We start from the raw sequence: 25,442 nt of genomic DNA on the forward strand, positions 1-25,442 counted from the left end.
TCTATTTGTCTATTTGTCTGCTTAGGAGAAGAGAAGAGCTCTCTAGAGAAGGGCGAGGTTGGTGTTTCGCAAGGCAGCAATATCGGACCCTTACTTGTCCTTCTTTACATTAACGATCCCAGTAAGCTGCCGTTACTCGGTATACCTCGTCTGTTTGCAGATGATACAGCTCTCTTTTATCCCGCATATTGTTCCAATGTCAGTATCAACCATATGGAAGAAGGTTTAAGAGTTCTTAAAAGCTATTTTTCTGCCAACCTTCAGACCCTAAATCTAGCCAAAACAAAGTACATGATTTTTCACTCTACTCGGAAAAAAATCGAACAACACAATGATCCTAAACTATCAACTACAATAATAGAAAAGGGAACATACACTTCAGTATGTGGGAATAACTCTAGACGAAACTTTTTCTCGGCGCTTTCACATTGATCAATTACACAGCTTACCAGAGGATCACATGCCAAATTTTAGGAAGATTTGACCATAGGGAGGGGTTGCTTGAGCCTCAAACTTAAATAAAATTTTAAGGTATTCTGCCGGTGAGGAACAAAAAATACTGGTTTTTCATCAATAACTTATTTCATCACTAGCGGATTGTTTTTTATGGTTTGTTTTCTTTAAGTTTGTTTTCTGTTTGTTTGTTTTCTTTTAATGGTTTGTTTTATTTTTTGTTACTCACGTGCAGAATACCTTAAAATTTTATTCACGTTTGAGACTCAAGCAACCCCTCCCTATGGTCAGATCTTCTTGAAATTTGGCAGGTGATTTTCTGGTAAGCTGAAAAATAATTTTGAATTGGAGCGAGTGAGATTTATCATGTTTCATTCTTCCTAAACTATGATAAGTGTACTGCGGTTCGTTAAATTATTAAAAACTACAAAAAATACTGTTATGGTAAAGTAGCCATAACTTCTTCAATTTTGATTTGATTTGATTTGATTTGATTTGATTTATTATAACATCATCTGACAACTTATGGTCTCCATGACAATTATTAATACTACTATTTAACTAACCTAAGTCTATACAATGCAAATAAGCTAGAAAAGACACATAAATTTAAAAGTCTATAATGATCGATTTAAAAACAGGTTGATACTACTCTGCAATTCGGAAGATTTTCTGATTTTGTGTTTGAAGGTTTCAGTGGACATCTGGAAGTCGTAGAGAGGGTAGAACCAATTAAATAGTTTGGACATAATTCTAATTGGTTCGTTCTGCCCGTAGCACGTTCTGCGAAAGTCGATGCGAAGGAACTCATTTTCTCGAAGTATACGCGGCCTGACGTTGAAGTTCACATGGGAGAGAAGACGTGGGGCATCAGATTCACCGTCGATTAATTTCTTCATGAAAACAGCGCGAGCGATAAAGCGTCTCTCAAGAAGTGTGTTTATATCCAGCAATTGGCAGCGATGTTTGTAATCGGTGAGCTCCTGGTAATTCCTCCAAGGGAGGCGACGAAGGGCAAACTTAACAAAGCGTGCCTGTACGGCTTCAATCCTGTTCGACCAATAAACTGCGTGGGGGCACCAGATAACGGAAGCGGTTTCAAGGATTGACCGGACCAGCGAAAAGTAAAGAGCTCGTATACAATATGGATCCCGGAATTCTTTGGCGGTTCTCATGATAAACCCAAGGTTTCGATTTGCTTTGGCTAGAATGTAGCAGTAGTGGTCTCTGAAGGTCAGTTTCTCGTCGAGTAGAACACCGAGATCCTTGATGACTGATTCTCGCAACAGCGGAGTGTCAGATATTTGATAGTTCCATCTAGTCGGAGAGGATTTTCTGCCGAACGAAACTACCGCGCATTTTGGAATACTTATGGTCATATAATTCAGACTACACCAGTCTGCAAATTGGTCAACATAACGTTGGAGGGTTAGGCAGTCATTTTAATGTTTAATTTTTGCAAACAGCTATAGATCATCGGCGTAGACAATTCTGCAATCCTCGGGAAGAACCGCTAGAACATTGTTGAAGAACAGAGAGAAAAATAAGGGGCCAAGGTTACTACCTTGAGGGACCCCCGATGGACTATTGAACTCCATTGATTCACAAGAACTCAGTTGAACTGACATCCGCCTGTTTGACAAGTAAGAGCCAAATCAGGAAACAAGTGTCGAGCACACCCCCAGGTGTTTCAGCTTTGCAAGGAGAAGTCGATGATTTACACGATCGAATGCAGCTTTCAGATCAGTATATATTGCATCAATCTGAAAGCCATCCTTAATGGCTTTGATGCAATAGGAGGTGAATTGTGTCAGATTAGTGTTGATTGATCTTCCCGGAAAGAAGCCGTGTTGATCTACTGATAGGTATGATGTAGCTTTAATCAGGAGGCTCTTTGAAATAAGTATTTCAGTCAGCTTTGATCCTACGCACAGGGACGTCACACCACGATAGTTTTGAATATCTTGTTTGTTTCCTTTTTTAAAAGCAGGGAACATCACCGACTTCTTCTAACTTTTTGGGAAGGTGCCAGACGATAGCGAACGATTAAGAATCGTAGTCAAGGGTTTACAAAGATTCTCAGCACATTTTACGAAAACAATCGGGGCAATTCCATCAGGACCCGGTGAAGCTGATGGTTTGAGCTTATTGATAGCGTGTTTGATTTTAGTTTCACTGTAGATTGGTACATTTACATTCATCGCGTCCACAACGTGCGATAAGGCTCGGGTGATTTCAGCTGGCTCAATATTTTCCGTCGTGGAAACACTTGCAAAGTGTTTCGCAAACAACTCACATTGACCTGTGATCGAGTCAATAGCGAGTGTATAGTGCACAGTTGTAACGTCGGTAAGCATTGCTGGCGGATGTGAAAGCTGACTTAAGTGTCGGATTCCGGTGATAGCTCCAGGATTTTAATGCAGATGCTCTCATACGTTTGAGGCTTCGTAACTGAGAATTTGACCATGGCGGTTTTGGCACAGGACGCTTCAGAGGTACGGTTTTCCGAAGAAAGCTGTTAACAGTGGACGAAAAATGTGCTACTGCATCGTCTATGGATCCCGCCTCAGCGAGATCTGACCAATCGACTGAACGCAGTAACTCGTTGAGTAACGTGAAGTTGGCTTTCCTGAAATTCAGTGACGGTGCTTCTGTCGGTTCACAGAAAGATTGAGAGCATCTAATCTCAACGGACGTCACCAAAGGTGGGTGGTGTTTGTCGATTGAGACTAGTCCTTTGGCTGCGGTTGTGGTTATAAAGTTTCTGACTTTGTGGCGATCAACGAGAACGAGGTCCAATGTACGTTTGTTTTCGTTTGAAACGCTGTTAATTTGAAAGAGGTTGAGAGTGGACATTCGATCAATCAAAACAGTACTCGACGATGAAAACGTAGAAGTTGTCGGGTCTGGGTGGCAAAATCCGTCGTCATGCCTTTTCAATTCAGTTGGGGTTGGTTATAATCTCCAAAGATTATAAAGGCTCATCATGACATTGCATTTGTTCAAATATAGCATTGAAAGCATCTAGATTTCTGCCAATAACAGATTCGGAAGTCGATATATCAGGGCTGAGATAGACGGCACCGATGTAAAGGGAGTGTTGTGGAAATGCTATTTTTACACAAATGTGCTCCAGATCATTATTTGTCAGAGGAATAGATTCCGAGCTTAATCTATTGGCAATGGCTATAAGCACACCACCGCCAGATTTTTTACCACTCGTTAGCGGGTCTCTATCTTTAAAGTATACGGAGTAATGTTGTCCGAAGAGCTGCAGTGAGTTGATTTCTTCGTTATGCCACGTCTCCGTGAGAACGATGACGTCATGGAAGTCGGTGTGAAGAGCAGTGAAGAAGTCATCTATTTTGGTTCGTAAGCCTCGCACATTTTGGTAAAAAACGTTCAGCTGAGTGGGTTCATTTTCGACCTGGGTGTGTGCTGCTACATCATTGGGTTGTTGAACAGCTGATCGGGTCTGACTTGGTGTGAGGTGCAAATCATGTGGTTGTGTTGTCTGGAATTTTGGCTCATTTACTTGGTGTGGAATATCTGAGGAGGCTTCGGTAGAACATATACTAAGGCTTTTACCTGACAGAGCAGGAGATTCCACTGACTCTGACAAGTTCCGGGATGGTAGTGGTGTGCTTACAATGTGTACGTCGCTACTTCTAACGTCGTGTGTACATTGAAGAGCGGGTAATTCCAATCGCTTTCCATTATACGTCTGGGTGCCTGGGTAGCGATCGAATGACCGCTCGGTCTGGGAGTGGTGAACCACATCGTGTGAGTTGTTGGCGTGAGTATGTCGGTATAGGGGAACATGCCCTATTATGCGCCACCTAAGCGAATCGCTGATTTTCTGTGTATTCCACGTACAAATTGTGTTAAAACTGGGTGTAATCGTTGAAGAAAAGTGTTTTCTACAAATTCCTATGATTTTTCATTACTCAAATTGCTATAGTTTCTTCAAAAACATGATTTTTAAAAACCATATTCAAAGCCACAGAACGAAACTGTGTTGCGAATACGCGCCGCTGTGTATTCAATACGCGCCTAGCAGCCGAACACACCCGAGAGCAGCCGAAGACCGAAAACACACCAATACATACAGACACTTTTACTGAAAAGAAAATCAAAATGGACTAATAGAAATTTAACAAAAAATGAAAAGTAGATTTTTTGGGCTGAATTAACGCTCAAAATATGGTTTTGAACTTTTTGTTCATTTTCAATGAAAATTGGCCTTTTTGAAAAATTAATGCTATTTTCAGCCTACTACGATTGGCGCGTTATAAAGAGCGCATGGGCCGTGATAGAACATACCCATGAAAAGCATACCTTAGCGAGTTCAGTATGATTTTTTAGCTTAAAATCATAATTTAGATTCTCCTCTATCGATGTGTCAGAAAATATTGTCTTATTCGTTTTTCTCTGCTTGGTGACACCTTATTAAAAGTGTTTTAAAATTTAGATCGAAATGAAGAAAAACCTAAATTGTGAAATTATCACGACACATGGGCATTTTAAAGAAAAATTCATACTTGCCATGACCAATCACAGCATTTAAAACAAATGGGTAATATTTTGCAGGCTTAAAATGTGTCAGAATCTTCAAAACAAGAGTGGCGCGTATTAGCCACATGGGGCGTTATATGAACTTTTCCCCTACGGCTGGTTGGTACCAAATGTTGTTCGCTGAAACAAAATTTTCTCTAAAAAAATGTGCTTTTTATAATTATTTCTATCATAAAGTCACTAATATCAACAATACTGTTGATCATACGCAAAAACAGTGTTCAGATGATCGATAGAAAATTTATTCACCTTCAGTATGCAAATAAGGAATTTTAAATTACTGTTTTGCCGTTCGAGATATTTTAATCTAAGCACAAGAACTTTTTTTTATTTTTCCGAAATTTCATATTTGGAGCATAACCCAAAACCGGTCCACTGAGATATTTTTGAATTTCATTTTCGGATTCAACGCCCGATTTCATATTAAATATGTCCTTCAGTTTACTAAGTTCAAAAAAACTAGTGTTACAAAAACAAATATCATCTTTCAGCGGTATTTTATGGATGTTGTTGTTTTCTTTTTTCCGGGATTTCAATCCTCCCGGATGATTTTTTTTTTTGAGATTAAAGGAAAGTCCGCGGGAGTGTAATTCCTGCTCCCGTAGGCACAAAACCTCCTCTCCATTTATTATTCTTATGATTATTTTTTCAATTCAAAAATTACAGTTTAAAGTTTACAATTTTTATCATTTCCACTGGTATGTATTGAAAGCACTATATTTTTGCATTGTTTTTGGGGGCTGGTGGGGGTTCATCCCTTAAAGTATTTTATAGAGAGTAAAATCATTCGTTCCACGTCATGTATTACTGAAATTTAATTTTTCCTTCATATACTAACGTCTATATTATTTAATTGCGGTTTGAGGTAGAGCGCCATTATCTCTTCACTCCCATTTAAAAATGCTCCAGAATTGTTACATTAAAACAATCTAGGTATAATCTCCCTCGTCTTTACCCAACTAATTTACTTTATTTCGATAGACCTCATAACATATTATCTCTCTCGATACTGTGCGATTTGCAAACAGTAATTTATGTATTCGATAATTTGCAGTCATCAGTTAGCGTCCATTGCCAGAGGGCAATTTGATATGGGGGAGTGTCCGCTTAAAAAAAATGGTTTTCAGATTTCGCCTAGAAATTCTACAATTTTAAGAAATTTGTATAGGTTACACTAACAGGTGGCAACCAAAATTTTGGAATTTCTTTTTTTAAGCTGGGAAAAAGTCAAGTATAATTGTAGAAGATTCGATTTTTTGGAATTAAAGGCATATTGTTCATTGTTGAAAAAAAAAAAATAAACACTTGAGAACGGTTGGACGGCATTTTTTCGGCTTCTTGTTTCAACGGCATTTGAATCAAAACTGGACAATCATAGCCAAAACAAAAAATACAGGCAAAAAAAGCAGAAGAAAAACTAACGCATACACACTCTCATTTTTCTCTGAGCTCGTGTATGTTTGAGCCAGGAGATTCGAACTTCGACCACTGTCACTTTGACTTTGAACTTCCATATCTTTTTACTCTGATGATATTTTTTGATCAAATTTTCTGCGTAAAATAGACCAGCTATCACACTATTATATCACAAAACTTAGGCTGTCTGAAGATTCTGTGGGATATAGTAATTCTACGAAAATCGGATTTTTTTGGATTTTTATCATTGAAACTGCTATATCTCAGAGACAGAGACAGAGTGCGAGCTTCCGATTTCTATACAATTATGAACGGTACTGTATATTTGAATAAGATAATAACAAATCATTGAGATGGGGTTGCGAAAAATTTTGATATGCACTCCTGATCGTGATAGAGCTCTTATTATTTCAGCTAAGTTTCATATTTTGATAATATCTACCACTTTTACAACTGTGACTAATTTTTGGTTCCTTCACGTTATAGGGAGCGGTCTAACTAGTAAATGTTCTCAGGACACCTAACATCGAAAATAAAAAAACAAAAGCACTAAGAAAAAAATCTACATAAGTCCCTTTTGGACTACTGTGATTTGGTCTGACCACCTCACTCGCTACCGGATTGGTAGCGAACACTTGTTTTGCATTCTCGCCTTGTTCGGAATTCTCACAACACGCCCTGCCCAGCGTATCCGTCCAGCCTTCACCACCTTCTGGATACTGGGTTTGCCGTAGAATCGCGCGAGCTCGTGGTTCATCCTTCACCTCCACACTCCGTTCTCGCCATAGTAGGTTCTTTATATTCGTCACTCGAATACTTCGAGTGTACTCAGGTCCTCCTTGAGCAATATCCATGTATCGTGCCCGTGGAGAACAACCGGTCCAACGAGCTTCATATACAGGTTACATTTCGTGCAAGGGCTAAGTCTTCTCGATCGCAGTTGTTTGTGGAGTCCATGGTAGGCACGACTTCCTTTGATCATTCGCCGCCGGATCTCTCGGCTGGTGTCATTGCTTGCGGACACCATAAATAGGTAATAGTTCCGCTATTTCCAGCTCGTCACCGTCGATCGTGACCTTGTTATAACTGGACAAGCGGCTTCGGTCGGTCTCGGATTCACTGGCCAGAATATACTTGGTCTTGGACGTATTAATCATTAACCCAATTTTTTCTGCTTCGCGTTTCAGTTTTCTGTTGATCTTCCCCACCGTCGCAGATGCTCTGCCGACTATACTAATATCATCGGCAAAGCAGATAAGTTGACTGGATCTGTTGTTGATGTGATTCGAATGAACTCAACATTTCACCCGAAATTCGCAAAAACCACTGCGTTCCATCAATCGCCGCCTTGATAAATTTGGCCGTTCTCGCCCATGGTTTTCCATAGCTTGTCCCGGTTGATCGTGTCGCATCGGGCTTTAAAATCGATGAATAGATTATGCGTAGGGACTTGGTGTTAACGGCATTTGTGGAGGATTTGCCGTAAAGTGGAGATCTGGTCCGTTTTAGACCATCTATGATGACTTCCCACGAACCTGTTTGCTAGTGGGGCTAGGCAGCGGAGTAGGGTTTAGGACAGCACTTTGATCTTGATGTCATGTTTTGAACAGCGGTCGTATTCACGTTTCAGCTGCACGTAGAATTCGTCCATGGTACTTCCGAGGTGAGGGCTGAGCTCGTTGATGATGCTGATGTTAAAAACCGGCCCTTGAGTTTAAACCGGCGCATTCGTGAGTTGCTCGGACACCACCCGATCACGCGCTTCTTCATCTTCCGCATCACTTTAAAAACTGTTCCAAGCTTGAGTATGTTATGAGTACGACCAGCTGGGTACGTTCGTACCGTGGAGCCCTTCCAGCATACTTCCTGCTGCGCTACGATGTCGAATTTGCGGCTCTTCGATTCATTGGAGAGCATGTGGGTACTGCAAATGAAATTTACAAATCGGCATTTTCATGATCCCAATCTAAGGTCTAATTCCGCCGCGTGGATCTTTGCCGATTCCATCCGAAAATTGTTGTGTCATTAGTCACGGGCTCGGAAGGCCAATAGCTAACCCCACAATCTCGCAGGAGGACCGTTGTGATGTGGCTGTTTTGCGCCCCGAACACCACCAGGACATTGTTGCACGCCGCACGTCTCCCCTAACATGAAGAACAGAAGCGTACGGAGTTTGGATACCCGATCCCCGTTAAGGTTGCCTGCACCGTAGCTAGCACCTCGGGGAGGTTGAGAATCGGAGTTGTAAGACAAGAGGTGGTATAACCACTACCCGAAGGTTGGGTGTATGAGGTCTCGAGTTGCACATTGTCTTCCGTTTGTCAGCCGATATGCTAAAACTAAAACAACATTTGCTTTGAATGACCTTTTAAAAAAGCCATCAAAAATTCTGAAAACATTTTTCATCACTCCTGTCCTTAATAAGCATCCAAGCCATATTTCAGCGTTCAAGGTCTTATGACGGCTGAGCCTTTACTCAGAGGACCAACAAACAAACATATAGAAATTGCTTTTTAGATACATAGAATTCACTTTGACGTGAAGAAAAATCAAATTTTTGAAGACTAAATTCAATAAAATTATCAGCCCAGTCTAGAAGAGAAGGTGACAAACTCATTTTAATATTTACAAGCAAATATATCTTTGTAGGCCATTGAGCTGAGTCGAATGGTTTTACTAAAGGGGAGTCTATGACCCTCAATTAAAGATACTCTCAACTGACCGTTTGCTATACCATTATGAAAGGAAGGCCACAAAATTATCCTTCTTCAAGGAAAGCTATAACACATCACTAGCAATATACTTTCTTTAGGAGATCTATCGTTCCAAGCCAATTCAAAAAAGAAAAGGTGTTTTACATTATCTATCCCCCTTATTCTGCGCCGCGCGTGAGGGTGACGATAGTCGAGTCACCCGATTCCAGTAGTCACTTTAGGTGAGAAACGTCTTTTAGAATTAACTTTTTGAGTTATTATCCTAATCTAGTAGTCACCGTGAGTGACAAATCGTATGCTCTGTCACATCGATTTCGGGAATAAGGTGACAAGACTCACACGACTTCGACTCGACTCGACTATCGTCACCTCACGCGCGGCGCAGAATAAGGGGGTATATATATAAAAATGAATGTTTGTCTGTCTGTCTGTTCCCTATAGACTCGGGAACTACTGAACCGATCAACGTGAAAATTGGCATCTAAGGGTTTTTGAGGCCGGGGATGGTTTCTGTAATAGTCAAAACTACATCCGACTTAAGGGAGGGAGAGCTACCATACAAAATTTGTAGTTTTTCGAAACAAATAAAAGTCATGACATCCATTTTCCGAGATTTTTTCACCCTTTGGGCGGTTTGTTTTTCGTCTCTATGGTCGAGGCGTCGCGAGCCAACGTCGTAAAAGGATAGCAACCCAGGCATAGCATACTGATCAGTGGGAATATTTTGGCGCGTATTTCTCAACCAAGAATATTTTCTTTGAGGCGTTTGTTTTTCGTCTCCATGGGCGAGCAAACGTCGTCGCAAGAGGATAGTAACCAAAGCACACTGTTCATTGATTGCTGGAAAATTTAACAATAAGGTGCCTGTTTCTCAAACACGTGGGGCGATATGCAACCTAGATGTGTTTTTTTCTTGCTTATTTGATTTGTACACAGCACGTGGTAATAAATGACGCCTAGATGTGACACGGATTGGTATTTTATCAATCGAATCAAAACCAATTGAAAGATTTGCAAAAAATACTTCCATATTTAGTTCGTGTTAATGTAGGTATCATTCGACTTTTCATTCAAGGAACGTTAGAACATGTTCAATTGTACAACTTTTTCTGTTAAAAAAATCAAAAATTATGTTTTATTCTAGAAATTGTTACTTCGGCGCAAATACACAACTGAAACGAATTTAGTAATGAAAATGGGAGCCATCGTACTTTTTGCTTTCATACCAATTCAAGTATCATACCAATTCAAGTACGTACTTAACATGAAAAGTGTTTTTGTGTTACATGGCTGCATAGAAGAGACTTTTGATCCGCTTCGTTTTTGAAAAGCGAGACTTTAGAACTGATATTCAACTGGACGCAAAATTTTTAAGAGAAATTTTGAGTTTACCCTTAAAGTGTTAAAAACAATATTCCCTTCTGTCAACTTACACGGTGGGGCAAGGGCAAACGTCGAACTTTTAAGAAATTCATCTTCAAAATGATTCAATATGTTGGAAAGACCAGAAGGGGGTATTCCGAATGTTGAAACTGCAGCAGATATTGAAAATTCTTAAATGTCTTTGTAAATGGTGGTCATTCCCTTTGAACAGCATTCGTTAAAAGTGGAGTAACAAACATAAATTTATATTGCAGGAATACTGCAGATATTTCAGTGAAACTTGATAGAACAAAACACAGGAATTCGTATTAAATTCATTTTAAAGCCATTACTCTGACGCATCGGTAAATAAGCTTTGCATTGACACTTGCCCCAATATACGGAACAAATGTAAACTTAGAAATTTTTTTAAATATTTATATGTTTGCCGTAGTAAATTTATTTAGAAAAAAAAGAAATTTGCACTGTATTTAATACATAACTAATTTAATATATTTTTCATTACCATAATAAGTGCCTGTTTGGGTATCGAGCCGGTTAAATTTGCCTACCTTCTTCAAGCAGTGGGGGACAAAATTGAAAAAGATGGGAGAGCTCCCATGTAAATTTAAGATAATGAGCTTTTCAAAGAAGGGACCATATTTAAAAAGGTTTTTTTTGGGTGCAGAGTACAAATTTCAGATCTTGAAAAACGAGTTCAGAGATCAAGTTTCAGTAAATAATATATACGCCATCTTTGAATTGCAATTCAGAACTGCAGCTGCAGCTCACATTTCAAAGTTGTTGGTTCTGAGGTATGATTAGGTTTGATTTAAAAAAATGCTCTCTTAAATCTAAATTTGAATAAATTTTTACAAATTACATTTATTTCCGGAAGGTGTAGCAAAGCACATCGGGTCAGCTAGTGTACAATAAATTTCAGTTCATCTCCACACGAACGGCTTGTAACTAGCTCAACTAAGTGAATAGGAAATAACTGAAACGGTCACGTTTCCCTCGAGTGGAGAAAGTACTAGATCATTTTCCATCATCCTGATGCTATAGGTGCGGCTTGGATATAAAATGCACGGTGAAAGAAAGCATCAACATTCATTACCGATACATCTTCCCGAGTGATAATGCAGCTGTGGATTGTTTTGCTAGGCGTGTTGCACACCGTTGCCGGGGATCAGTTTTGGAGATCGCCGTTCTTTCGATCGTTCGAAGAATCCTTCTTCGAATGTGCAAGTTACTTCGACATATCAAACAGTACCGTCGATCGTTTCATTCAAGATGGTTTCACAAATGAACCAGGCGTCAGTCAGCTGATTTATTGTGCGCTCATCGATTTGCAGGCTTGGGATACTCAAAAAGGGATCATTGGCCGGCAGCTTATTGCAGTTTTAAGCGATTTTCGGTTAAACGAAGAAAACGAACGCCAGATACAAAACTGCCTTGCCAATTCACGAGTTGATGAGCTGAAAGATCGAGTCCTAGAACGAGCGTATCTCTCATTTTTGTGCTATTATATTGTGTATGGCAACCCTGGAAGCAGCAGCCAGCAGTTATCTCCGCTACACAGAAGACATCCGGAAAAAGTTCATGCGAGAAGCCATCTTGATCCAGAATGTACCAATCCGAACGTTGTTGGAGTTCTGCAAGGATAATGTTGTGACTCAATCGGAATGGCCAGACGTTTCCCTAACGTACGCTCTCAGAACAGGATTTTACAGTCGTGAGCGAGGTTATGACTTCGAGCGACTCTACGCTCAATTTGTGACACCGGAATTGCTCGGAAACGAAGTGAAACTTTGTCAAGATAGAATACGAGAGCTGAATTGTAAAGAGCCCGCATGTGTGACACAAACATTCGGACAGTGTGTCAGACCCTACATAACGACACTGAACATTGTTTCAATTGCTGCCAAGGAACTTCTCTTGGAAGCTGGTACTGTTTGTGGAAGTGATCCTGAGCCATCAACCACGCCAACTTTGATATCTATGTCTGAACTATTAAGTCTGATGGGTCTGTCAACTTCGACACCGGTATCAAATGTTCCTGAAACGACACCAACTCTGCCAGCTATTGGAGAAACTCAACCAGCTCAATCAGCCGTAGGAAAAGCTACAGAACTAGTAACCCTCTTACCAATAACTCCAGCCCCGATAGATTCTGATTTTGATCCAACACTTTCAGACGTTACACTTCCTAACGGACTGCCTATCGGTTTAGGAGGAATTTGAAGAACCTCACTAACATCAATAAATTTGTCATATTTTGTAACATGTCCATTACGAATCAACAAAAACATTTATTAAAAAGGTTTATCAACTGTTCAATAGTATAAGAACCAAAATAAGGAGTGAAATAATGAGTCTTTGCTGCTACGTTTAATTGTAATCCCAAAATAAATTTAAGGTTGAAAACCACTTTGTTTATGATGTCTATTAGCTTGGAAACAAGGCTGACCCCAAGAAGAGGGTTTAGCGGTATTCCCCCTCCGCCATTGAATTATTCTTTAATGCAACTGTTTACCAAATGAAACCTTATAATAAGCTTTTACCATTGTTTCACCTCTGGTATTTGGAACCGACTTTTTTTCTAAAGATGGGTTTTTGATGTTCTTACATACCATTTTTAAAAGTTGAAGCACTCTTTACTTATTGTTTTTCACTATATACTTTTTTGAGAAATTTTCTGGCGTTTTCAACATTTATCTTGGGTCCAGAAATTATGAGACATGTATTTATTTGAAGGTTTTTGATTTTAGCTCCAAAGAATCCGGTCCCACGCAAACAAAAGTCTCTTAATACATGAACTGAGGAATATGTTTTTGTTAATTGGGAAATCTTTATTGACTTTACAAATAAAATACGAAGTATTACAGGACAAGACATTAGACTGAGTCGATTTGGGGTCATTTTTGAATTTTTTAAACCCTGGGATCTTAAAAGCTTCGTTTTGGTCAAAAACTCATCCATGATTTTTTGCAGAATTTTTAAGTAACGTTTACATGAGTAAATTTGAACTTTTAGGATTGTATGGGAAAAATGAATATTTTGTACTGAAAAATCAACATCGTTTTTGTTTCTTCTGTGGAACCGAGCCTGCTGATGGTTTTTGTGCCAATTTATAAATTTCTTACAGGAAATTTTCCGCTGAACAACTTTGTCGAATATCATAACTTCGTATCTTTTTAGACAAAAAAAGTTATTAGCTCTTCAACAGGTGTATGTCTTTTGGCATTGATAAACAAGAAATTCAATTGACACCACTGCTGGGTGCCTAGTGAAGTATTGCAAGACCACTATTCATGCCATAATTCGTGGGGCACAAGCAGTGGTGTCAATTGAATTTCTTGTTTATCAATGCCAAAAGACATACACATGTTGAAGAGCTAATAACTTTTTTATCTAAAAAGATACGAAGGTATGATATTCAACAAAAGTGTTCAGCGGAAAATTTCCTTGAAAAAATTCATGAATTGGCACAAAAACCATTAGCAGATTCGGTTCCACAGAATAAACAAAAATGATGCTGATTTTTCAGTACAAAATATTCAATTTTCCCATACAAACCCAAAAGTTCAAATTTACTCATGTAAACGTTACTTAAAAATTCTGCAAAAAATCATGGATGAATTTTGGACTAAAACGAAGCTTTTAAGACCCCAGGGTTCGAGAAATTCAAAAATGACCCCAAATCGACTCAGCCTAACACGACATATAACGTTCTTACTCACGAAAAAAAAGGAACTACAATTACCTTTTTGTCAACCGGTTTCGGACTCGATGTTGCCCACCTACAGGACGATGTTTGACTGACATGAAATCGTAATTGAGTAATTGAGTGAACAGATTTACGATAAATGGGTGGTCTTTGGCACTCTATCCCGGCATCTCTATCTACGACGGCCAAAGTGCGATCCCGGAGGCTGTGCACGACGATGCTGACGAAGTTTGACTGCGTGGTAATGGACGACGAAACCTACGTCAAAGCCAACTACAAGCAGCTTCCGGGACAGGAGTTTTATACGGCAAAAGGAAGGGGAAAGGTAGCAGATATTTTCAAGCACATGAAACTGTCAAAGTTCGTGAAGAAATATCTGGTTTGGCAAGCCATCTGTACCTGTGGCTTGAAAAGCAGCATTTTCATAGCTTCCGGGACTGTCAACTAAGAAATTTACTTGAAAGAGTGTTTGAATAAACGTCTGCTGCCTTTCCTGAAGAAACACGGTTGTTCCGTACTGTTTTGGCCGGATTTGGCATCTTGTCATTGCGGTAAAAAGGCCATGGAGTGGAACACCGCCAACAACGTGCAGGTGGTTCCAAAGGACAAGAACCCTCCCAACACGCCAGAGCTCCGCCCAATTGAGAAATACTGGGATATTGTCAAGCGGAACCTAAAGAAGACCAAAAAAAACTGCTAAGGACGAGCAGCAGTTCAAGGCAAACTGGCTTTCTGCGGCGACCCAGCTAACATGAAATCGTAATAGAAATGATAATCCAAATCGAATATTAAGACATTTTCAATAACTATCGTAAACACATTGGTATTGAGTGATTTCCTATCAATCATTTACGACCAGCTTAGCTCGAAAAAAGATGAGTCGGATAGCAGTTTAGTCAACTCGTAAATATGTCTCCGAAAAGTTGAGAATATGCTAATTCGACATTTACAATTTGAGTGAACTGATTTACGATAAATGGGCGGTCCTTCAATTGACACTCTCTCCGGTTTCTTCCTTTGACTGGTTTGTAAAAAGAAAATCTCACCTATAGAGCATCGTGGTTGGCATCGTGGTAAGATACCGGACTGTCAACTCGAAGGATAGAAGTTCAAATCTCGGTCGAGGAAATTTTTTTTTCGCTTATTTTGCTTTTTGTTGGAAAATCGAATCGTTGGAATCTTGTCATTGTAGATATATCGCCTCCACTTTTGTAGCTATTTGCTATTTTGGTAAGTTTAATACAATCTTTTTATCTGGTATACTTGTTTGAATAATTCTGTTGTTCATGCGTTATACCTTCATAAATGTTTGCTGGGGAAGAAGGTGGACAATGTGGCTCTACAAAATATGATGGCAGGGGTTAAGCGTACGGCCTGGCAATTTGGATTTGGAAAAGCAGAAGCCTAACTGAATATTTTTCTTAAATTTTATACTAATTAAACTTGAAAAAGAAATTTGATTTTATTTTTTAAATAAACGATTTGACCGATTTACACGCGTTTTCCCTTGACCAAATTTTGACCGTATCACCCTTTACCATATAGCTACAAAAGTGGAGGCGATATATCTACAATGGCAAGATTTAAACGATAGATTTCCTCACAAAAAGCAAAATATAATATTTTTAGTAACTTGAGTAAAACGAAAAAAAATTCCCCGACCGAGATTTGAACTTCAGTCCTCTGAGTTCGCTGTCCGATATCTTAGCACGATGCCATCTCATCAGTTGATATGATCCACGCTATTGCTCTATAGGTGAGATTTTATTTTTACGAACCGGTCAAAGGAAGAAAGGGGACGGGATAAAGTTCCAAGGACCACCCATTTATCGTAAATCTGGGGTGGAATTATGAATCCTATTCGATTCGAGTTACCCGTTCCGAGTTGAACTCGAATCGAATAAGAATAAGTATTACGAATCTCGTTCGAGTCCTTAATTTTATCGTATTAGATTTCGAGTAAATCGGGTAGTAGATCATCTCGAAACGTTCCATTCGAATCGAGAAAAGTAATGCCAAAGTTGATCGAATCGAACGAAACTCGATTGTTTCGAGTTCCATAATCCCGCCCCTGTTCACTCAAATCGTAAATGTCGAATAAGCATATTTTCAACTTATTGGTGACACATTTACGATTCGAATAAACTTCTTTTCCATTCAACTTTTTCTGGGCAAAGCTTGTCGTAATTAAATGATAGAAAATCATTCAATACCAACTTGTTTACGATGGTTATTGTAAAAGTCTTAATATTCGATTTGGATTATCATGTCTATTACAATTTCATGTTAGCTAAGGAAGCTATAGAACGCTTTCTTGGTTAGTTGAATACAATTTTTTCATCCGGTATAATTGTTTGAATAATTCTGTTATTTCTGCGATATACCTTCTAAATGTTTGCTGGGGATTACGTAGGAGGAAAACACTAACACAGCATCATACAATCTTACAGTAGTTGTCAAAGGGTGTTTGTTTTTTTTTTTTCAATTTTTAAAAATATCAACCATCGTTCGACAAGGTCAAAAATTTTCGCTCTGTGTAAAATTCGTTCTAAATAAAGAAGAATAAAGTTTAAATAAAGATGAACCAGTATCGTATCCAGTTGCGTGAAAAAGTTGCATTTTGGAAATTTCACGTATCTTTTTCTAAGCTAAGAGATTTAAAATTTCAACTATTTTTATTGAGTTTGTGTAACTTTAAGTTGAAATGATGGAAAGAAATATACCACCAGAATGGTGACAGACGTGTTCTGCATTCTTTTGGCTGCGATTCGCACGGCAATGAAGAAAATTGCTAATGGAAAAGGATGAATCCCAGTGTTTTTATTTGTTTCGATTATAGTCATTTTACCATCTTTATGGCATTCGCGACTTTATCAACGTTGCAGTTGACGGATCGTTATTGAAAAACTTATCCGTTAAAACTGTGTTCGATGTTTACTCTTGGGCTCGAACTCGCGAACATCGGCTCAGGAGGCAACAGACTTGCCAACTGAGCTATATCACAAGCCCATTATGATGAATCCCAGGTTTCTTGGGATCTTGTGAAGAAAAATATGGCGGAAAGAGATCTCTTGGAGGATGCGCTTTTAGAATGCAAATGTCGATCGATTCGAGCCGAATTGTCTAAAAGAACTAAGAGGAAGGAGAGTGATTGATTTTAAAATTGAGAAACGTTTATATTTTCTTGGGTCATTTTCGGGAGCCATCATTGCTTCGCCAGCGAAAGTACGGATTGGCTTGATGTTCAAAGGTTTGCTGAGAAGATTTAAAGGCCGCCCACGGTCTAGCTTTCGAAGAAGAACAGTCTGCATTTGACCGCGCTAGTGTTCGGAATCTTTTTGCTCTGCAGTCTTGATTAAAATTTTCTCTCACTCTCAAAGAGCTGCTGTTCTATTCAGAACGGCTGGTTCTTGTTCATCAAATTGGTTATTGAAACACGAAATCGTCTGTGACAGCTCATAGTTTTTTGTGGTAACTGTTCCATCTCGTGATGGATTCAAATCCTCCCTGGTGAGGTCAAACCGGACCACCGGGCTCATCCAACAGAAGAACAGTGCCTATATGGATGGACCCAAAAGGATTGCTTAGAGAAATTCAGTTCATGGTAATCAAGCCGGTTTCCGGTGCAAAATTACCAAACCCTTCCATTATTGCCAAAACGATCGACCAAACCGTTGGTAAAAAAGATGGTGCCCACTCAACCGATGGCGGTAACACCTACCTTCTGAAGGTTAGGAGCCAGGATCAAGCCTAGTTGGCTCAAAAACCTTCCCTGCTTCTTGATAATACCCCTGTTACTATCACCGACCACCCTTCGCTCAACGTCTCCACCTGCCGGGATGTTGCTGGCCTTAGCGACGAGTTAACGGCAAGGAGGAACTATCAAAGGACCAGCTCTCCCACCACACATCTTTTTCGGATACATCCGTGCATCAACCCGCCCCTATAATCCCCGTCCGCTCATGTGTCTGAAGTGCGGCAAGTTTGGACATACTAAGCTGCGCTGCCAACACAGTGAAGTTTGTCTTACTTGCGGTGAACCCAATGTCCACTCAAAATGTGACAAACAGCCACACTGCATCAACTGTAACGGTTCCCATGCTGCAAACAACCGATCCTGCCCGATCCAAAAGAAGGAACAAGAGATTGTTCGCATCCGTGTTGATTTGGGAATTTCCCAATCCGCCGCCATGAAAGAGTACTGTATCTTCCCAAAGCGCCATCATAGGGCCCCCCACCAAGGTTCAACAGAGACTCGAAGCCAATCGCTCCCAGCTGCCGTTGGACGTTAAGGATTCCATAATTCGTCAGCTGCAAGCTCAAATCATCAAACTAACATCCAAGATGCAGGAGTTGAAAATAAAACGAGTCAAGTTCCGGTGACGAGTGTGACAGCACAATGGTCAGTGTATCGAGCCAATCCACATCTCAATAAACACCAAAACTAAATCGCAACGGCTGATCATCCGGGAAACAATCACCAACCAACAACAAGACAATAGGCCCTAAAAAGAAAAGAGTGTCCCCTCCAAATGACCAGAACAACGCAATACCAGGTAAACTACTCCCAGACAACTCCACCAAACCCATTCGGTAAGTCAAACCGCTCTTTAAAAATGGACACAATAAACCAAATCAACCCAATCAATTTCCCAAATAATCTACCGTAGCCTTCCTCAACAACCATTGAACTTTGCAATTCAGTGGAATACCAGGGGTCTACTAGTGAGACTGCCCGAAATTCAGCATATACTATCAAAATACTCTCCATCTGTTTTTGCAATCCAAGGTATTCTCACCAATTCTTCTCCTCCCCAAAATTTAATTACAAATTACCATCTCTACACCGTTTCCAACTCGACTTCGAACATCAAACAAGGCGCAGGAATTTCTATTGCAGCAAACATACCATACGATCTTGTGATACGATCTAATGAGTGTCATGTCCAGTCCATAGTAGGCACGACTTCCGCTGATAATTCGCCTCCGGATCTCATGGCTAGTCATTGTCTGCGGTCACCAGTGAGCCGAGATAGATAAAGTGTTCGACTATTACCAGCTTGTTCCCATCGATCTGACTTGTTATTACTGGACAAGCGGGTTCGTTCGATGTTAGTTCCGCAGGCCAAAATATACTTGGTCACATATTAATCTTTAACCCAATTCTTCCTGCTTCGCGTTTCAGTTTTCGATTTCAGTTTTCAGATGATCTGCCGACTATATCAATATCATTGGCAAAGCAGATTAGTTGACTGGATCTGATGTTGTTGTGATTCGAATGAAATCGACAATTCGCTCGAAATCCGCACACAGTACTGCGTTCCATCAATCGTTTCACGGCTTTTTTTGAGGATTTGCCGTAATGTGGAGATCTGGTCTGTCTTAGAGCATCCATTAAGGCGGGCTGATGACTTCCCACGAACCTGTTTGCTTGTGATGTTAGGCGATTGAATAGGGTTTAGGACAGCACTTTGTAGGCGGCATTTAGGACAGTGATCGAACCCTTGATATCTTGATACCATGTTTTGAACAGCGGTCGTTTCACGTTTCAGCTACACGTAGAATTCGTCCCTGGTACTTCCGAGGTGAGAGCTTAGCACGTTGATGATGCTGATGTTAAAAAACCGGCCCTTGAGTTTATACCGGTACATATGTGAGTCGATCGGCCACCACCCGATCACGCGCTTTTGCATCTTTCCCCTCACTATAAAAGCTGTTCCAAGCTCGTGTGTGTTGCCGCAGCTCTGGTAGATGGCACGACCATCTGGGTACGTTCGTACCGTGGAACCCTTCCAGCATACCTCCTGCTGCGCTACGATGTCGAATTTGCGGCTCTTCGATTCATTGGAGAGCACGTGAGTAGTGCAAATGAAATTTACAGATCTGAAAATTGTTGTAATTTTAGTCACGGGCTCGGAAGGCCAATAGCTAACCCCACAATCTCGCAGGAGGACCGTTGTGATGTGGCTGTTTTGGGCCCCGAACACCACCAGGACGTTGTTGCACTCCGCACGCCTCCCCTGTCATGGAGAACAGACGCATACGGAGTTTTGATACCCGATCCCCGTTAAGGTTGCTTGCACCGTAGCTAGCTCCTCGGGGAGGTTGAGTATCGGAGTTGTTTGTAAGACAAGAGGTGCTATAACCACTACCCGAAGGATGGGTGCATGAGGTCTCAAGTTGCACATTGTCTACCGTTCACCAGCCAATATGCTAAAGCTAAAACAATATTTGTCTAGAATGACCTTCAAAACAGGTCATCAAAAATTCTGAAAACATTTTTCATCATTTCTGGTCCTTATGAGCATCCATGCCAAATTTTAGTTTTTTTTTTTGCTTTTAAGACGGCTGAACCTATAGAGGACCAGCAAACAAACATACAGAAATTGCTTTTTGGATACATAGATTTTACTAAAACGTGAAGAAAAATAAAATTTTTAAAGGCTAAATTCAAAAAAATTATCAGCCCAGTCTAGAAGAGAAGGTGACAAACTCATTTTAATATTTACATTCAAACAAATATATCTTTGTAAGCCATTGAGCTGAGTCGAATTGTTCCACTAAAGGGGAGTCTAATACCCTTAATTAAAGATACTCACAACTGACCGTTTGCTATACCATTATGAAAGGAAGGCCACAAAGTTATCCTTCTTCAAGGAAAGCTAAAACACATCACTAGCAATATACTTTCTTTAGGAGATCCATCGTTCTGGACCAATTAAATAAAGAAAAGATGTTTTACATTATGTACAATAAATTTCAGTTCATCTCCCCACGAACGGCTTGTCACTAGCTCAACTAAGTGAATAGGAAATAGCTGAAACGGTCACGTTCCCTCGAGTGGAGAAAGTACTAGATAATTTCCATCATCCTGATGCTATAGTAGCGGCTTGGATATAAAATGCACGGTGAAAGCAAGCATCAACATTCATTACCGATACATCTTCCCGAGTGATAATGCAGCTGTGGATTGTTTTGCTAGGCGTGTTGCACACCGTTGCCGGGGATCAGTTTTGGAGATCGCCGTTCTTTCGATCGTTCGAAGAATCCCTCTTCGAATGTGCAAGTTACTTCGACATATCAAACACTACCGTCGGTCGTTTCATTCAAAATGGTTTCCCAAATGAACCAGGCGTCAGTCAGCTGATTTATTGTGCGCTCATCGATTTGCAGGCTTGGGATACCCAAAAAGGGATCATTGGCCGACAGCTCATTGCCGTTTTAAGAGATTTTCAGTTTAACGAAGAAAACGAACGCCAGATTCAAAACTGCCTTGAAGATTTACGGGTCGATGAGCTGAAAGATCAAGTTCTCGAACGAGCGTATCGTTCATTTTTGTGCTATTATAGTGTGTATGGCAACCCTGGGAGCAGCAACCAGCAGTATCTCCGCTACACTGAAGACATCCGGAAAAAGTTCATGCGAGAAGCCATCTTGATCCAGAATGTACCAATCCGAACGTTGTTGGAGTTCTGCAAAGATAATGTTGTGACTCAACCGGAATGGCCGGACGTTTCCCTAACGTACGTTCTCAGAGTAGGATTTTACCGTCGAGAGCAGGGTTACGATTTCGAGCGACTCTACGCTCAAAACGGAGCACCGGAATTGCTCGGTAACGAAGTGAAACTTTGTCAAGATAGAATACTAGAAAGGAATTGTGAAGAGCCCGAATGTTTGACTCAAATATTCGGACAGTGTGTCAGACCCTACATAACGACACTGAACATTGTTTCAATCGCTGCCAAGGAACTTCTCTTGGAAGCTGGTACTGTTTGTGGAAGTGATCCTGAGCCATCAACCACGCCAACTTTGCTATCTTTGTCCGAACTATTAAGTCTGATGGGTCTGCCAACTTCGCCACCGATATCAACTGTTTCTGAAACAACACCAGCTCTGCCATCTATTGGAGAAACTCAACCAACTAAATCAATCGCTACAGATGCTACAGAACCAGTAACCCTCTTCCCAATAACTTTAGCGCCGATAGTTTCTGATCCAGAAACACTTTTTGGCTTTCAACCTTTTACAGGACCGCCTATCGGTCTAGGAGGAATTTGATGAACTTATGAACACCAATCAATGTGTCAATTTCAGTAACATGTCTATACGAATCAACGAAAAACATTAATTAAAAAGGTTTATCAACTGTTCAATAGTATAAGAACCAAAATAAGGAGTGGAGTAATGAGTCTTTGCTGCTACCATTAAATGTAATCCCAAAATAAACTTAAGGTTGAAAACTACTTTGTTTATGATGTCCATTGTCTTGGGAACAAGGCTGACCCCAGGGAGATGGTTTGCGTAGGGTTGCCATCCGTCCGGCTTTTTTGATGAATGTCCCGCTGTCTCGTTTTTTCCTCAATATGTCTCGCTTTTTTCTTGGAAAACTTTTGGTTAATATCTATATCATGAAGCCAAGAAATATTTTTTTTAAATTTTTTTTTAATGAAATGGTCGCAAAAAGTTCAAAAAAGTGGTCTGAAAAACCTACTTTTCATTCGATTGCTTGTAAATACGTTTGAGCGATGGTAGAGTTTTTGAAAACATCTTGACTACAAAATCTATTAAAACTCTAACATTTTGCTGTCTGTAGATTTCCATGCAACAAAAATCAAATTTACTGGAGTATTTCAAAGTTCACTACTTTGCGCGATTTTTTTACAAATTGAAATTTCATCTGTTTTTGTGGTCCACCGTCAGGTTGTACCCGGATTTTCAGTGCTTTTACTTTGTTTGGACCAATCAAAAGTATATTCATTGGAAAGCTAATTTAAGATACATTCTAGTGATGTGCAACAATTCACACTGTGAGATTTCACAAAAACATGAAAATTATAAACGTAAAATCATTCCTGAATTTCTAGAACCACAAGCAGCAGGTCCAGCAAAACGTGTTTGTTTGCTCTCCGAGTAGGCACGGTGGGTGGTGATTTGGTCAGAGAGCGAAGCCGACAGACGAAATAATGATACCAGTGTTGGTAAATTTCGCCCGTCACGCTTGACCCGACTAGTTTTGTTTCATCAAACGACTGGCACTGTTCTCAATTGATGGAGCCTCACTACTCGCATGACGACTAAAGCACGACAACAATCAACATTTCTCCATCATCGACTGGCGAAGCTCCTACACATGGTCAAAATTTCTCCTGAGAGTGACTGGCAAATCTCTTCACACTTCGATCGGCTACTGACGGCAGATACAACTAATTGAACGACTTGCTGGCAGAGAGCAACAATAGCAATAAAAAACTGAAAACGAGCTTACTGGCAGGAGCAACAATAATAATAAATGCTTTTCTTGTTCGTCTTTGGCTTGCTGGCAGGAGTAACAATAATAATAAATGCGTTTCTTATTCGTCTTCAGTTCGGTCCACGACTCGTTTGAATGCGATTGGTGAATGCTTGACTATGAATTTTTTTTAGCTTCATACGACTGGGGGTTGAATGACTGGCAAACGAAGTGACTGGTCGTTAAGGAACAGTCAATTGAGTTTGACGGACCAAGAGACTCAACAGTCACAGTCATTTGACTAATGACGATGAATAATGCCAACCCTGAATGATACGACACGCATCATTCATTATTTCGTCTGACGGCTTCGCTCTCTGCCCAAATCACCACCCACCATACCTACTCGGAGAGCAAACAAACACGTTTTGCTGGACGCGCTGCTTGTAGTTCTAGAAATTCAGGAATGATTTTACGTATATAATTTTCATATTTTTTGTGAAATCTTACAGTGTGAATTGTTGCACCTTACTAGAATGTAGATTAAATTAGCTTTCCAATGAATATACTTTTGATTGGTCCAAACAAAGTAAAAGCACTGAAAATCCGGGTACAACCTGACGGTGGACCACAAAAACAGATGAAATTTCAATTTGTAAAAAAATCGCGCAAAGTAGTGTACTTTGAAAAACTCCAGTAAATTTGATTTTTGTTGCATGGCAAATCTAAAGACAGCAAAATGTTAGAATTTTAATAGATTTCGTAGTCAAGATTTTTCAAAAACTCTACCATCGCTCAAACGTATTTACAAGCAATCGAATGAAAAGTAGGTTTTTCAGACCACTTTTTTTAACTTTTTGCGATCGTTTCATTAAAAAAAAAAATTAAAAAAATATTTCTTGGCTTCATGATGTAGACATTAACTTCCGCTTTCATATGCATAAAACAAATATTTTTTTGGACGTGTAATATATGAACTACAGCAGTTTTCCTGAGGCATGTTTATCGGATTTTATTTCTTTCGTGCTGAAAAACGAGAAAACTAGACCCCTACCTAACCTACCTAAGGGTCCAGCGCCGATTGACCGGCGCATAGGGCTGAGATAAAAGATCTCCACTACTGGCGATCCGGAGCCAGCGTCTTCACTTGCTGCCAGCCAAGGTTCTCGTCAACTGTGCGGATTTCAGCGGCTAGACTTCGCCGCCACGAGCTTTTGGGCCTGCCTCTTCTTCGATGCCCATCTGGATTCCAGTCAAGCGCCTCTCTGCAAATCTCGTTTTCATCTCTTCGCAGCGTGTGCCCAATCCATCTCCACTTACGTTCCCGAATCTCGATTTCTAGCGCCTTTTGATGACACCGGCGATGAAGTTCAACGTTTGAGATCCAGTTGCCAGGCCACCAAGCGCGGATGATGTTCCGCAGGCAGCGATTCACAAAAACTTGCAGTTTTCGCGTCGTTACCGCATATGTGCACCAAGTTTCACACCCGTACAGCAATACGGATTTGACGTTTGAGTTGAAGATTCGGATCTTAGTTCGTAGAGAGATCTGGCGTGACCGCCAGATGTTTCGGAGACTCGCAAACGCAAATCGGGCTTTTCTGATCCGGGTTTCGATGTCCTTCTTGGTACCACCATCAGGCGTAATCTGACTACCAAGATACTGGAAGCACTCCACTGTCTCAACCTGTTGTCCAGCTACCACGAAATTGGAACGATTTCCTGTATTGATTTCCATCGACTTGGTCTTTCCGACATTGATTTTGAGACCTGCTGCCTTGGAGCTTTCGGTAAGGTCGTCGAGTTTGCTTTGCATGTCTTGTTGTGTTTGGGCGAGCAAAACAATATCGTCTGCCAGGTCAAGGTCGTTCAGTTGCTCCATGGTTGAAGGATTCCACGGCAATCCTCGGTTTGGTCTACAGTCAATCAATCCAGTCAAGATCTCATCCATTACGATGAGAAA

The 25,442-nt window shown here is 40.3% G+C and overlaps 1 protein-coding gene across 1 annotated transcript; it reads left to right on the forward strand.

Moving 5' to 3' along the window:
* The first annotated feature begins 21,207 nt into the window (after positions 1-21,207).
* On the forward strand, positions 21,208-22,308 carry LOC129741498 (uncharacterized). Its single transcript, XM_055733239.1, has one exon. It carries the CDS (start codon positions 21,208-21,210, stop codon positions 22,306-22,308), a length of 1,101 nt encoding a protein of 366 aa, XP_055589214.1.
* Positions 22,309-25,442: the final 3,134 nt, after the last annotated feature.

Source organism: Uranotaenia lowii, chromosome 2 (assembly GCF_029784155.1).
Source record: "Uranotaenia lowii strain MFRU-FL chromosome 2, ASM2978415v1, whole genome shotgun sequence".
Classification (NCBI taxonomy): domain Eukaryota; kingdom Metazoa; phylum Arthropoda; class Insecta; order Diptera; family Culicidae; genus Uranotaenia; species Uranotaenia lowii.

Bases quoted from the DNA above. Each gene is read 5' to 3' on its own strand.
- LOC129741498 (XM_055733239.1), top strand. From the start codon at position 21,208: ATGCAGCTGTGGATTGTTTTGCTAGGCGTGTTGCACACCGTTGCCGGG.